At 38.8% G+C, this 16,673-nt stretch overlaps 1 protein-coding gene across 1 annotated transcript in view; it reads right to left on the bottom strand.

Annotated features, from left to right (window-relative positions):
• EMB1138 (DEAD box RNA helicase (RH3)) overlaps positions 1-14,532 on the bottom strand; it is a 214,952-nt gene extending 200,420 nt beyond the window's left edge. Inside the window, exons 1-4 of the mRNA XM_089416425.1 lie at positions 14,378-14,532; positions 13,579-14,238; positions 12,617-12,753; positions 12,050-12,464 (exon numbers count right to left, since the gene is read on the bottom strand). Coding sequence (XP_089272551.1) covers positions 12,050-12,464; positions 12,617-12,753; positions 13,579-14,091 — 1,065 coding nt within the window. The 5' untranslated portion in view covers positions 14,092-14,238; positions 14,378-14,532. The remainder of the gene's footprint in view (positions 1-12,049; positions 12,465-12,616; positions 12,754-13,578; positions 14,239-14,377) is intronic.
• Positions 14,533-16,673: the final 2,141 nt, after the last annotated feature.

Below are 16,673 nucleotides of genomic sequence, written 5' to 3' on the forward strand. Positions count from 1 at the left end.
CTCTGTTTACACTGAGAAATACACAGAAAATGCTGAAAAATCCGCCTAAACACCTCTTATCGGACTTCAAATAATATCGAATCCGCCCTAAAACTCCATCGGGTCCACCTTTATATCGCTATTGCAAGTCGCAAGCCGCAGGCCATGGTTTTCCTTTGTATTTGGGATTATAACGGAAAACCCCAAATACACAGGAAAACTCGACAAATGGCTTCATATCGAACTTCAAAATATATGTATTTTTATCCATAAACCCCATCGGGTCCGGCTATATCGCATATCACATATCCTCCCTGTTCTCCGATCGTCGATTGCGCCGATCAGCCTTATCGGCTATCGACGCATCGCGATCACATGGTCGTTGGTCTCTTGGCATCACCCCTTACACAGTTGCGATGCGATATTATCATCGAACCTTCGAGCCGCGAGTTAAGTCCTTCCTTGTGTATATTAGCAATTCGATAGCGCGAGTAGATCTGGACCATTGATCTGTGCGATTGATCAACAGCCCTTATTTAATCGCGCTAATCGCTATTGTGATTTCCATAAGGCCGCCTCCGATAGACTCCGCCTGATGCCTCCAATTGCGATATGTCGATTGGATCTGGACCGTTGATCAGCCAGATCCGACGGCCCCTGTGCAATGTTGCTTAAGCCTCCGATTAACTCTGTTTTCGCCATTTCTCCATGTTTTGCCCGTGCGATAGTGTTTTCTGCCATTTGTGAAGGTTTTTTCCTTTGCGATAGTGTTTAAGTATATAAAGACTTAGAGGGTTTTAGGATCCATTTTGGATCATTAGCTCACAAGTGTGGGCTAAAAGAGACTTGTTTTCATGGTTTATCATTGAGTTATCTGTCTTTGGTGATTGGCTGTAGAAAATCCATGAAATTTTGATCTGCTAATATGAAAAATTTGAAAACAAGTTTCTTTTCATATAAACACAAAATTTCTCTACTAAACTTTGAAGCGGAATAGGAACAAAAATAAATCAAAGTTACACATAGCAAAACACAATATTTTTTCTAGGGAACCCAACTGGGAAAATCCTATGCTTGTTATTGAGAATTATTATTGAAGAAGAATGAGCAATGGATCTCTTACAATACAATAAAGTTTCATTAGAGAACAACCATGTTCTCTCTACTTACGCTAAGTTGAAACACCCTTGTTTGCACCTTGATCCCTACCTCATAACCCAAGGAATTTTTCCTTCAAACTCCCACAAGCCTCTCCTAGGCTTGTTCTCTTTCTCTCACAAGCTCCACGCACAAACTCGTGCTCCCTAGTGCTTGGTCTCACCAACTCGTGCTCACCAAAACAATGATCAACAATGTGCCTCCGGTCCTTTTAAAGCAATTTGAATGGCTAAGATTAGCAAGTTCTATATTAGGTAAGTCGAACTGGTGGTTCACAAGTTAACAAAGACTCACTGATAGTGTTAACTCGTCCTTCCTAAAATTTAGGAGGCCAACTCAAACTCTTTGTCCTATTCCCAATATAACTCACACTAGAGGACAAATAACTTGGCCTTCTATCTTAACACATTGGTTAACTGCTTCATAACTCGTCCTAAACTCCTACTTTTTAGGAGCTTGAGCATGCCAAAGAAGAAACTCGTTCTGGTTCCTTTGATTAAGGCACAAATCAAGGAACCCTTTCTCGCTACTATTTTCAACACTCCCTCTTAGCGAGGAAGGTGTTCTTGGAAGAACCTCATCCACCTAAATACTAAGTAACCGAATTCGTCCAAACCCCTCTGCGAATCTGAATCTTGCGAATCAGATAAAATTCGCTAGGAATTCGAATCCTAGAACAGGATTCAACGTGTCCGTACGGGATTCGTACGTCCAAACCCCTCTGCGAATCTGAATCTTGCGAATCAGATACAATTCGATAGGAATTCGAATCCTAGAACAGGATTCAATGTGTCCATATGGGATTCGTACGAATCCCGTACGGACATATCAAATCCCGATTCTGGGATTCGAATCCCCTAAATATGCCTTCCACGGACTTAAAAACGCGTTGTTATTTTTTGTTTTCACCTTATTTCTCATTCACTTTTGCATAGTTTGAGCTGTGGGCAAGGAGCTAAGGGTTTGGAGAAAGGAGCTAAGGGAGTAGAGCGTTCGACAAAGAGATTCAAGCACCAGGTAAGTGCATTTCAGCTCCATTTTTTTGCATTTCTTATTCTATTACAGCAGTTTGTATATGATTTTTTTTTACAAATTTGTGCATGTTTTGTTCATTTTTTTTACAGTATTCATGGCTCAATCAAAGGCAGCAGTTAGGGGGCAAAGGAAGGGGAAGAATGTCTCCATTGGAGATGCCCCTCCTCCCCCAATATCATCGGAGTTTGCTGCAAGTAATGTTGAGGGAAGAGGAGGACCTAAAGACAACATTGAGAAATATCCCTTGTGGAAATATGTCACAAGAGAGGATGGGACAAGCACCAAGGGGAAGGGAGGAGGCAATGTGCAATGGAGATGCAACTTTTGTCACATTGCTTTCAAAAGCACATATTTCCGTGTGAAAGGCCATTTGTTGGCTTTACCGGGTTGTGGAATTGGAGCTTGTAAAGTTGTTCCTTTACAAAAGAGAAAATAAATGGAAAAGGAGTCCATTGTTGGTATGGAAAATGTGGCTGCAAAATCAAGAAAAACCAAGAATGAAGACCCCCTTCCATTTTTGAGGAAAGGCACCACCAAATTTCCATTTGAGAGTTCTATTGGGGGACAAGCAGCAAAAAGAAGAGCAATTACACTTGGTCCAATGGACAAGATTTTTCAAAAAGAGAAATGGGAAGAGCTTGATCTCACCATTGCCTTCTTTTTCTATCAAAACTTCATATCATTTAATGTTGCACGCTCACCTTTATTTATTGAGATGTGTCGAGCTCTAACTCACGGGTCTCCATCATGGTATGTGCCTCCTGGTTCAGAGAAGCTTAGAACCACATTGTTGACGAAGGCAAAAAAAGAGGTGCAAAAAATGCTTGAGCCTATTGTAGCATCATGGCCAACATCTGGGGTTAGCATTGTTTCTGATGGATGGACAGATCCAGCACGACACCCAATCATCAACTTCATGGTGTCTTCCTTGAATGGTCCAGTTTTCTTGAAAGCAGTGGATACACTTGGAGAATACAAGGATGCACAATTTATTAGTGAGTTATTTATTAAAGTTATTGAAGACGTAGGTGTTGATTCTTGTGTGCAAATCATTATAGATAATGCACCTGTTTGCAAGGCTACTGGCATGATTGTGGAAGCTAAATATCCACAAGTGTTTTGGACACCTTGCATTGTCCATTCATTGAACTTAACACTGAAATCCATTGCTTCTGATGTGCTTTGGATTGGTAACATTATTGAGGATGCACGACATATCCGTAACTTTGTGCAAAATCATACAAATGCCCTCACTATCTACAAGGAGTACACCAATCTATCATTGTCGAAGATTGTTGATACACGGTTTGCCTCTTCATTCATCATGTTGAAGAGGTTGAAGGAGGTCAAGACCGCTCTTGGGTTCATCGTTATTTCTGAGTTTTGGTCTTTTTGGAGAAAGACAGATCAGGTAGCCTCTAAAAGAGTGAAGGACACAGTGCTAGATGATGCTTGGTGGGAGAGGGTAGATCTAATTATTCAGATCATGGACCCTATCATTTCTTTGCTTCGATTTGCAGATACAGACAAACCCATCCTAGGAGAGGTTTATGAGGGATGGGATTCCAAGATTGAGTCTGTGAGGAGCATTATTCTACAGAGTGAGTGCCCCGAGTATGAGACATCACCAGAGGCCTTCTGTGATACTATACATGATATTCTTGTCAGTAGATGGGACAAGAATTGTACACCTTTACATTGTTTGGCTCACTCATTGAACCCAAAATACTACAGCCATGAGTAGCTGAATGGTAGACCTTCCCGCAGATTCCCTCCTCACATGGATGGTGAAATCTCACAGGGGAGGAAAGAGGCATTCAAGCGGGTTTTTCAAGATAGTGCATTGCTTGATGAGGTGGAGGATGCCTTTGCAGAGTTTTCCACTAGCACTGGTCGATTTGCAGGATATGATGTGATTAGAGACAAGGGGGCTAAGAAGCCCTATTCTTGGTGGGCAAATCATGGAGCAACAAGCCCTCCACTTCAGCAATTAGCCATGAGGCTCCTCTCTCAGGTGACTTCATCCTCTTGTTGCGAGAGGAATTGGAGCACATATGGGAATTTGTATAGTGTGAAGAAGAGCAGGCTTGAGCAGTCCAAGGCAGAGACAATGGTGTATGTGCACACCAACCTTCGTCTTATTTACAAGCAGAGGGAAGAGTGGTTGAGGGGAAAGACAAAGATGTGGGATGTCTTTCCTGATGATATGGGTCTGGACAGCAGTGTTGAGTTGGCATTGACCAACATGGATCTCAATGATCCAGTGCTAGAGCCTGTTAGATTTGATGACAGTGATATTTTTGAGGGGTCATCCTCCACACCATCCGATGCAGAGGCGACTATGGATACAGGGGAGGAGGAGGATGCAGAGGAGTGCAGTGGTGACCATGATGATGAGGACATTGATGTTGATTCTGATGATGACTCTGAGGATTGATGACTACCTATTGCCTTGAGGCTTGTATACCTGTAGTTGTTTTATATTTTCTATTTCTATTTGCCATTGGCATTGCACCAGCAGTAGCTATGTAACACATTTTGATTTAATGACTTAATGAAGAAACTACAGTTGTCAGTGTCTTTATCTTACTATCTTGTAGTTGTAAGTTGTCTTTCATTTATGAATTATGAATCATGATTTATGTGACCACTGACATGTATTTGAATTTTGTATGTACTATGCATGCTATAGATGAAGATCTATGTTTGAAATCAATGGATTTGTATCATTAATTAGAATTTGTGTAAGAAATATCTAATTTTTAATATATATATATATATATATATATATATATATATTTTAATAAAATAATATATAACGAATCCTACATGTCCAGTTCCGGGGGGTCAACGTGTCCAAATCCGACACTCGAATCCCCGAATCCCGAATCCCCTGTGTCAAGTGACTTAGCCTAAATATGTCTTCAACACTACCATGTTCTCTAATGTTGCAGCTACTCCCTCTAAACTAGAAGGCTTCCCCACCCTTTTTTGTAGTACCTGCTTTGAAGACATGTTCTTTCCCACCATATTCTGAGAATCCACCATTTTAGTCATAAGTGCCATGTACCCTGTGTACTTGGGTGTCTACTTCTTGAGGCCAGGAGACTCAACTCTCTTTTGATCTCCCTTAACCAAATCCTCTGCCCACTTGGCTTGAACTCTCCCCATACTGGAAGTCACCGACTGAATGGCTGCCTCCACTCTCCTTGGGCTATGGTCCTCATCATCATCATCCTGTTGGTCATCCCAACTACCAACTAGCTTAGATTGAAACTGAGATATTGGCTAAGGCTCCATCTTGAGAGCTTTATCCTTCTCTCACTCAACCACCACTTATCTACTATGTGCATTATTGCCTTGCTACTCAAGGTCGCACCTATCTCTACCTGCAACTTGTAGAGATTCTTCACACTCACACCTATTTGCTTCTTACGTCCAAAAGCTAAGTGTTGGAGGTACACCTTACCTTTGTTGATAATGATATCATATCCCTTGTCCTCAAGGGTAGTTACCGAAACAAGATTCTGCCTCAATCCTAGAACATAGAGAACATCTCTGAGATGAAGAGGATTACCTGACTCCCTCTAGGATTGGACAAGAACCGCCCTGAACCAGACGGTCCAACCTTTTTGAGGCAAAAACTGGTTCGGACCAGTGACTTGAACCGTTTTTGGTCGGTTTGATACAGTAAAGCAGCGTAGAACGCAACAAGTGGGGCCTACTTTTCTTTTTTTCTTTTAATTTTTGTCTTAACTGGGCACTAGCTCACAATAGGTGCCCAATATTCAAGCCTATGGCCTTACTACTGCTATGCAATTCATGGTAATGTTAAATTCTTAAAGTAAAAGTGACATTCTCCTTTATCTGTCATTTTCATCATTTTACTTAAATTTTTAACATTACCATGAAATGACTCAAGATGTTTGAGACTGGTTCCAACCTCATTGGATTTCATATGGAGAGAGCATAATTTTAGATCTCACTCAAAATCTAGCAGACCTAATAGTTTTTCAAGATTTCAGGATTGGGGGGATTGCAATGTTTCCATTGGATTTTATCATGTATGATCGTATCGAACTAACATTTCATTAAGAGCACCAATCCCTCTATGTACCTTGATGTTAGTGGCATTGATTGTTGAACTCCTCTATCATGATCCTACTAAAAATGTACCCATCACTCAAACAAAATCTTGAATTGACACGCTAAGCATTTCTTATCTTATTTTAATGCTTAGAAGTTAGAGGTGATGACGAAGATCCCAATATAGACAAAGATTTTGATTATATGTAGGTATTTGTTGTAGCATGATTTTTTTTGGATGCTAGAGGCCATCTAGGTCTTGTTTTTTATGTATTTTTCGGTTCAAAGATGGATTGCACTCAGTGTTATTTTAGTTATATGCATCCTTACATGCTCTATTAATGAGAACTGTTGTTGATTTGTGCATAAATGGTTTGGATTCAGATGGGAAGCACATGAATATTTGTGGTTTTCTTTAAAATTTGAATATTCTGTGTTTTTGGTTGTTCAGTTTTTTGGTCCAGTTTTTTTACCGACTTTGACTGGTTCTCGATCCAAGGGGTTTAGCAGTTCAATGGTCGGTTCGGTTCTGATAACAATGGTACCAACTCCTCTAGCTGCATACTAACCATCATCTCCTAACTCAATCTGAAACTGCGTGTCCTTCTCCTTCAGGTGGTTGAAACTCTTCTTGTTCCCAGTCATGTGGAAAGATCTTCCTGAATCGGTATACCAAATATTGTTATCTGTTGAGCATGCCATGCCAGCAATCAATGAGAAATCTTTCTCAAATTAGGCAAAAAATGCATCTACCTCCGTTGATGCGGCAACATGATCATTACTGGACTCCTCCTTCTTCTGATTAGGACACTTAGAAGCATAGTGTCCAAACGCATGGCAATGGAAACACTTGACTTACTTAGATCCTTCTTCTTTCCCTTCCCACTGGACTCGGCCTCTCATTGGCCCTTCTTGCCCTTAGCCTTGCTACTTTTGCCAGCCACAGCACAATTCTCCTCGTCCTTTGTCATAACTTATCTCCCTTCAATGGTCCCTCTTTGGATCTCTTCTTGTATGCAATCAGTCCAAAACCTTTCCCAATTTAGGAAATTCTCTCTACCACTAACAACATCCTGAAACCCTTTCCATGACTTGTGAAGTCCAAGTAAGGCAAATCAGATCAGATACAACCACGCCCACCCCACCTCGTTCATCTTGTACCAGAGTGAACCTTGACAAATATGGGACGATGGGCTCATCCTTGCTCATCCCATGGGCTTTTGACCTATCCAACTTGTAATCACATTTAATATTATATTTACGGCTTTTCGCCTAATTTTAGAGAAAATTGACTTAGTTGCCCTCATATAAATAGATGGAAACCAATTTCTCTTTGGAGAGTATCACACACACTTGGAGAGTAATGCACACTAACTCGCTTCTTCTCTTTTTATCACTATGAAGAATTAGATCAGCAAATTTATCTTGTGGAGGATATTTTGATTGGATGGTTCTCTCCCTTTGATGGTGAATGGTGATTCAATGATGATTTGTGCTAATTCATTGTAAGTATCGTCTTCCATCTTGTACTAGTTTAAGCATTAAGATTTTGATGAAATTTTCACCAAAGTGTTGTTGAATGTTTTGTGGCTCTAACATCTCCTAGGCAAGATTTTTCATCAACTTTCTCTTAAAGAACCTAAGTGTAACTTCCTCCCATTTTATCTCCAAAGAAGATAGAAGGATGCTAGGGTTAAGGCATTGAGAAACTATAGTGTAGCTTTCTCTCTCTCCTTGAAATCGCATCCATCAGCCCTCTTCAATAGATTTTAGCCTTAGCGGGGAGGCTAGAGCGGGAGGGGTAATAGTTAACCTCGAAGAAAAAATAGAAATAAAGTTTGTATGGGGACTATGTGTCGCGACGAACAATCAAGCTGAAGCTTTCTCTCTTTGGCAGAGTTTGAATATTAGCGTAACTAATGGTATCAAAAACTCTATGACGATTATTCAAAAATGTTTGAAGCTCTCCGAGAACGAGAACCTCCTCAAAGTTGAACCCTCCTCAATCATGATCAAGATAAATTATTTATTAAAAAAAATTGAAAAGGTTGATATGTTCCATGTGTTGCGGGCTAACAACCAACTAGCGAATGCGCAAGCCAACGTCGAGGTGGCCTTGGAGCAAGGCTTATTAAGTATCAATCAATCCGTTAAAATATGTCACATTCCCTGAATTGTATTAATTGCTCCAGGTCAACGCTGTACTGTTGGGGTATGGGTCTTCAGCATATCAAGTTGGCAATTAATAAGGTTATATCCCCGCTGGCTCTTTGTAGTGCATAGGGAGCTCGGGTGGTTGGTAAGAAGTTATGGCACAGGTGTGGCAGCATTAGATTGAAGGTCATGTGCGAGGACAGGTGGGTGTCGCGTCCTTGTTTATTCACCTAGAGTTTCAATATAGTTACATTCGCAGGGAAGGTTGGTACCATTGCAATTTGTTCCAAGTTATTTTTGGCGATGGAGGAGATGGAGGGTAGCTGCTTCGACATGACTCTAAATCGCTTAGCATTTATGAAGGACAAGACAAGGAAGAATGTCGGATTTAACCAAGCCATTATATATTGCAGTTGGTTGCGAACAGTAAACCAAAGGATTGTGTTAATTCAGGGCAGAATTGCCGCGAAGATGGCTTCTGCAAGCAACGGCAATGGTGTTGGAACGAGTTCAGGGCGCTCTGGGAACATTGAAGGTCTGGTTGACAGTTCGTGTAAGCAAGTAGTTAAGGAAATTGTTAAGGAGATTAACGAAAATATGGCGGTTCTTTGCGCCCAGTTATCAAGATTTGGCAAAGATATGGAGCTTCTACAAAAGACTATGGAGAGTTTGTGCATTGACGTGATGAGTCTGCAACAAAAGGTGGAAAATATTGAAATTAAAGTGGAGATTGCAACAGGCGGGGTGTTAAAAGCAGTCTTCGGATTCGGGGAATGTATGGTCCCCAACACTGTTGGTGATGCAAAGTTCAAACACTGTTGCTGAACGAGACCCGGAACCTAGAGCGAATGGTTCTAAAGAATTGGTTACGACTATTGATGAAGCTTCGGGAGGAGAAATTGACCCTGGTAGCAACGGGTAGTTGTTTCGTTTTAAAGTTATAATTGTGTTATGTCAATCTCTAGAATACTGTGGGGTTTTTTGGAGAGTTTATAGTATACGCTATGTACAAAGCTCATGTGTAAATAAGGCTGGTAGCAAGAAGGTCCTTCTTCAATTTAAATCGGTGAATATTTCTGAGAGCATGCTCTCCAAGATTTTACGGGACCTGGCCCTTTTCCAATTTTTATAATGAAAATGCTACCCGTTTCTTTTTAAAAAAATAGACTTTACCCTTAGACTACATTAGCCCTTGATTGAAAAAGGCACTAGTCCATTCTCCTATGCCAATCCTATAAATTAATAAACAAAGTTCTTTTTTGATGTTTTTTGGGGTAAATTAGAGTTACATTATAGCAAAATATGCATTTTTCAGCATTATTTACCTTGGACCTTAATGTACTAGGGTTAAACTCTACATGCATCCAAATGGAAAAGTGAGAATATATTTTACATGCATCTTTTAGCCAATAATTAGGGCTGACGTCTAGGGTTTCTGTTGTTTTATGTTTTTTCAGCCATGGAAAATTGTCGTAATTTATTTCCTATTTTACTCATTGAATAGCCCTTATTTTTCATTTGTTTATTATAAATTTTGGGTTGTTTCGTTATTGTTGTTATAAATATTTGCATGCTATAATCTATGTCACAAGGTTCGTTGAATTTCAACCTTGAGGTTCACAATTCGGCAAGCCTAAAAAACATTGATGTTCAGCGAACTTCATGGCCATTGACCAAGTCCACAGTTCAAACTCATGTGACAACTCAAGTTTGTAATCAATCCTTGCAGTTTCCAAGCCCATGATAGCATTTTTTATGTTTATTGATGTTGATTTCTTACTATTTTAGGCTATATTTCAATTTAGTGTTAATATAAGTATACATATAGAAAATGTATATAGACGAACCTAACTACAAACCTCATCTAAACCTCATCAAAAAATTCGAACTCAAAAAGAACCTAATCATTGCCAAACCTGAACTCGAACCTGAACCATGTGACTTAGGCTATAACTGTGTTGCTTAAAGCCCTAGTTTATAGCAGCAAAGTATAATTTTTAGATTGCACGTGTTTGGGAACCTATTTGAACCTCTTAAGGACTTACTAAGCCCTCAAGATTTAGCCATAATGTCCTTTGAACTCATCATCTCAGAATTATACCTTAATTCACTCGAAACCCTAATCCTTGAATATCTATCTTTGAATGATTTTGTAATAGAACCCTTCAGGGGTGTTTAGCCTAATTACTTGGGTTACTTAATTCCTAAGATCTGCTAGGGAAGCCTCCCCTGTGGGGATTGTATCCGACCATAGAATAGTAGGCGAGTAGTAGCTAAGGGACAATGGTGACTAATCCCATTGTTGCTCTCCATCTAGATTGTTTAGTGAGGCTTTGTACTAAGGCGCTAAATTTTGCAATAACAGGCCCTTCAGGTAAATGCAGTTTCTGAGACTTATATGCAGATTAATTTTCAGCATATTTTCTGACAGCATGATACCAGAGCAGATACATTATCCAAAGAGGGTTTAAGGCTGCCTGAAGGTTCATATCAGATGATTTTACACGATGGTTCTTCAAAGACTTTACTATAAGGCATGCTAAGTTTTCTAAGTATACAGAAGCTTGTTCTCTATATTCATTTTCTGCTACGTTTGGTCATAAATACTCATTTCTGCACATAAGTTTATTCCCAGAACAATAAAATGCATACTTTGAGTGATTTTATCAATAGCTGAAAAGTGACTTTATATTTTGGATAGGCGTATAATTATAAGCTCTTGGGTTAAAAGTTTGGTCACCTTTTTGTTTCTTTCTATATAGAGCTTGGCTCCTTTATGCAAGCTACTGAATCAATTATTTTCTTGTTTGGATGTCAATTTTTGACAACGCTACAGGCACCTTCAGAACGTACTTTATTTTCATTTTGAATACAAAGTTATTTTTTCTTTTAATTCTTCTGGTTTTAAGCTTAGGTGCACAAAAGCGCATTTATAAGCAAAGGTAGCAGAAAATGAATTTAGAAAATAAGTTTTTATAGAGTTACGGGATAAGAGTCAAGACCTTCTCAGAGATTTTTCTTCTTTTAAAAGTAATCAAAATGACTCAGCAAATTTTTGCAGTGGTAACCCAAAGAAGCACACCAACATATATAATTTAACCTTTTTCTAAACAGAAACCCATGGTTCCAAAAATTATGAGAAACAGTACGGATTTCTCGACATAGAATCACCTTACACATGTTCAACAGAGAAGGTTAAAGCGTAGGTAAATTGGAGAGAGATAAAAATGTCTATACATCAAAATTTAAAATACATTGAGTAGGTTGGACTAGATAAATTTATACTGTTGTACGAGGGTTCTTCCGGAATAATGGCATCCATTTTTTAATCAATAATGGATGTAATTATCCTGGAAAAACCCTCATGCAATAACATTAATCGCAAAAGCTTTAGAGTTGAGAAATCTATATTATTTTGGAAGACTTATATTGATCTGGCTCTGGTTCATTTTGATTAAATTCACAAATATAGGCAATCCATAGAAGTAATGTAATTTTTATCATATGGAGCTTTTTTCAAGTTTCAAAGCATTATTTTCCAGTGTTCCCAAGAGGAAAAGAGGTTTCCTGGAATCTAAGAGTGTGCATTCTTGCATGTGGGACATATATTATGTCAAAATGAAGGTGAGATATTTACCAAGTCAATGGTCATCGGATTATTCAAGTGTTTCCTTGACAACTTCTTTACCCAGGCTGGCATTGTTGCCGAGAAAAGCATACTTTGTCGTTCAGCTGGAAGATTATCTAGTATAATCTCCACATCCTCCTCGAATCCAACAGCAAGCATCTGATCTGCTTCGTCTAAAACTAAAAACTGAACTTCATTAAGCTTGAGGCTTTTGCTGTTGACCAAATCTATTATTCTTCCAGGTGTTCCCACGACCACATCAACACCCCGGGCAAGTGCATTTTGTTGACTAATATATGAAACACCACCATATATGCAAACTGTTGACAGAAAAGGTGCCGACTCTTTGAACTCTTTCTCGACTTGCTTTGCCAATTCTCGAGTGGGTGCTAGAACCAAAACTCGAGGCAGTCTCCTTGATTGCCTGCATTATGATTAGATGCAAACAATTATTCTACCGTAAATAAGAAAACAGCAGGAACAAAAGAATCGACTGATGAAAACATGTTACTTTAACAATCAGGTTTTCAGGAAAAATGCATATTAATATCACATCATGAGTAGGGATGGACAAACCTTAGCAGTTTATTTTCCTTGTTGTCCTTAATAAGCCGTTCTAATATTGGAATGCCAAATGCTAATGTTTTGCCAGTCCCGGTCTTTGCTCGGCCTATTAGATCACGACCTTCCAACGCAGGAACCAACACCGCTCTCTGAAAGCCAAATATACACAAACCATCTCGACAATCGTTATCCTGACTATACTTCCATCAAAATAATTAGTAATTAAAACAAGACCATGAACAAAAACTAAGAAGCATAAAATGCAGTGTTCCTCCTGAGTCATTCAAACAACCCAGCCACTGTTGGGATGCAGCAGCACAAAGGAACACATATATTACACATTTTCTGTTAAACACACTAAAGTTTTAAGCATGTAACAAGGATAGAGAAAGTAAACCACTGTAAACGCAACGACACTAGGGTTTTGTGCATAAAAACGCGTTATTCTGAAAAAATATCCACATTATCTGTCAAACAATAACAATAGACGAGCCTTGGGTCCATAGCACCAGAATCAAAGAAAACTATAATTCCTACTTGCCAAGGGCCGTCCCCTTGGCGTTAGCAGCGATGCTGCTTATGCAACAAAAGTAAAGTGGGAAAGTTCGAATCATGACTGCTGGTTAGGAATTGACAACCTGCTAACCAACGCTTTCGAGAAATTAGAGTAGAAATAAACAATGTTAAGAGAAAAACGTTGTTACGGCTTATGGAAGTTTTAAACAATCTATCAAACGCACACTGAAAGTGGCAGGAGTTCACATTTTTCCACTTGTTTATAACATGCTTTATAATTATATTGAACACACAGTGATGTCAAAAAGCCTATAGATTTTGTGGAACTGTGCAAACATGCAAAGTTGCATTTAACCAGATACTTAAAACTTGGGAACTAACTGCTGACACAATGCAAGTAAAGATTAAGTCTAATCTAAATAAAATCACAATTTGCTGCCTTCAAGAAAGAAACGAACCTGAATAGGGAAGAGATGTGTGATGCCTCGCTTCGCGAGCGCTTCCACGAGCTCCTGTGATAAGTTAAGACTTGAAAGGTCAAGCTTTTCATCATCGCTGTCAACCACAACATCGTTTCCAATTTCATCCTCATAATCATAATCATTTGAAAGGTTCAAGCCACTCCCTGGGGATAAATCTAGCCCCTTAAAGGCTTCTTCGCTGATGATAGAGTTGGGGGAAGAGACTGCAGCGCAGTTCTGAAGTGTGGAGGATTTTAAGCCAGGGGGCAGGGGAAGCCTTGTGAACTTGTGAACATGAAATTCAGTGCACTCCCTCTTTATCAAAGACTCTATTGTTCTTTTAGCAGAGCTTTTCGACACGGGTAGCCCGAGGAAGTGTTCTTTGTCTACTGAATTTAAAAACGAAGAGGAAGACGAGGAAAGAGCTCCTGAAATTGGCATGGGGACTCTTCTGGAAACTTCTAGAGATAAAGCTTGAAGACTTGACGAGACACCCATGACAGAAGCCATGACTTGGGTTTTCTTTTTAATTTAATGGTCTGTCAGTGTGAATATATTCGGTTTTCAGTGGTTTGGATTTTTATTCAAGGTTTAGATTGTGATTCTTTCCTGGGCTTCTTCTCGTTGAGCTGACTGTATACATATCAATTGTTGTATCTGCAGAATTTACAGAATTCAAAATCAATAGCATACACTTCATTCAATGCAGAAGCGTAACAACCAGACAGAGAAATGCAAGAAACATCATTCAAATGGAACCCTGAAAGAAGTTGACAGCTGAGAGGCATACACATACCCGAATAAAATATGCCCAGAATGCTTTAGAATATACGACTGAATCTCAGAACTCACCGGCACCAGCAGTGTGAGAGGCCCTGTAATCGCTCCTCTACACTCGATGGAGATAAGAGGGGTTTTTGATAACGTGAAATGATCTTTGCTATATGGCAACACCAACATCCACGTCAATACCGTAGATTTTTTGAGCGCCAGAAAATGGGAAAATATGTAAATTAGTGAATGGTGACAAAACCGGTGGATTAGGTATCGAATGAGAGATTTTCAATCAATACAGTGTCAATGTACGTAACGAAGCTGAAAACACACTTTGCAACAGAAACATATTTACGAAGTGAATTTGACGTCGGTAAGAAATCTTCAACTATTAGTGCTCATTTTCCGCAGCATCACTCGTTAGTAATCTGACTCTGGTTAAGAAAGTTTCGAAACTTAAAATATTATCCATTCCTAGTGTAAAGTTTAAAAGTTTATTTATTCTCTGTAAAATAAGAAATGGTTCAGTAAATGGGGTATTTGCTTGCAGTCATCTCTCATAAACAACAAAGAGATAAAAGTTTTTGTTATGGAAAAGTTTCATAAGCTTACTTGGGATAAGGAGCTAGGAAGAAAAAAATTACTATATTGAAGTGTTTAATCCCACTTATAGTCATCAACCAAAAGCATACATAGAGGCCAATATCCCTTAGAGAGTCAAAATTCTTATTGCTCAGTTAAGGATTAATTCTCATCAACCTTGTTGTGAAACAAGGCGCTAGAAAAGGCAAAAGGAAGTGTGGGACGAAAGAATATGCATTTTTTGTTTTTCCGGAAAAGTGGAAACACAAAAACATTTCATTTTAGAATGTGAGGTCTTCAAAGACAACAAGGAAAGTTATGCAAATATGTTGGCAGCTAGCTCTTGGGATAATCTATTTAGCGAGGGGTTTGTCGAGAAGCTGGGAGCGTTTATTTTGAAGCTTCACATAAAAAAGGCCAAATACATCAAACAGATGAAGAAGCAATCTGTCCCATAGCCTATCTTTAGCCTCGTGGACGTTAAAATAATTTATTTCTTTCTTTCTTTCAATCTTTTTATCAAAGATCCACTTAAGAGGAAGGGAGCGAAATTTTGGTTTATTTGAGCACTAAAGTAGTTGGGTATTTGTATTCTCACATCGTGTTAAAAGTATTTTATATTTCTTATTGTTGTTTTTTTAATTACCGGAATGTGGTAGAACAATTACTCTTTTTTTAAACATTATAATTATAAAATCAATCTGTATTATTAAATTTTAAAAATTTGATTAATATATTGTATCATCAAAATTATTTAACATTTGTAAGATATAAATGAAATGATATTTTAACGTCTACAAGACTAAAAATAGTCTATGGGACCATTAGTTTCATGTTTTTCACTTTTGCAATCCAATCTTTTTCTTATTTGAATTGATGATGAGCTAGCCCAACCTTCCAACAATCGCCTCGCTGAAAAGACAATGCAAATTGATGCTAACATATTCCCGTAACTTTCTCTAATGTCTTTGAATGCATCACATTCCAAAATGAAATGTTTTTCCGATTCCACTGCCCAGACGTGCAAAATGTACACACCCATTCTTCCCAAGCTTCTTTAGGCACCGTCCTATTTCACACCGAAGTTTATGCAAGTTGGTTCTTAACTAAGCAATAAGAACTTTTGCCCTCCATGGAATGCTAGCTCCAATGAATTCTTTTTGTTGTAGATCACATGTATGGTTAAATTCCTCAATGTATTACTTCTTCTTTCCACCCAACTCTTTTCCCCATACCCGTTTACGAAACTTCTCCGTAACAAAATTCTTTAGCTCCTTGCTATTGTGGGACAATGATCGACGTAGATATTCCATTTTTGCATCCATGTGTAGTTTTGTTTCATCTGTGTTTTCTTTCTTTCACTCATGCCTTCATTGAAGATAACATTAGTCCATCTACCTATTCTCATTTGCTCAATTCTTTTTAGATATCTTATGAGCCGCACCCTAGCAATTGTTTCGATGGGAGTTGCTCCTATTTCACTCAACATTATCTCATAAGGTACCAAACTTTTTAATTTTGAACTTGCTCATGATCAAGCGTTTTTGGATTTTCTCAATTTGTTTCCATTTTGAGACGAAGGTGTTGCTAGCCCACAATTCACACCCATATAGCATCACTCGACAAACTAGGAGTCCAAAAAGTGCTTTAATCATTTTCCAATCCCATAACTCTGCCTCTCTACATTTGTTTTGAAGAGGATATAATGTTTTCCACCCTCTTATTTCAGTCGTAGT

Source organism: Pinus tabuliformis, chromosome 3_2 (assembly GCF_031772625.1).
Source record: "Pinus tabuliformis cultivar Carrire ecotype Pingquan chromosome 3_2, CPIR1, whole genome shotgun sequence".
NCBI classification, from domain to species: domain Eukaryota; kingdom Viridiplantae; phylum Streptophyta; class Pinopsida; order Pinales; family Pinaceae; genus Pinus; species Pinus tabuliformis.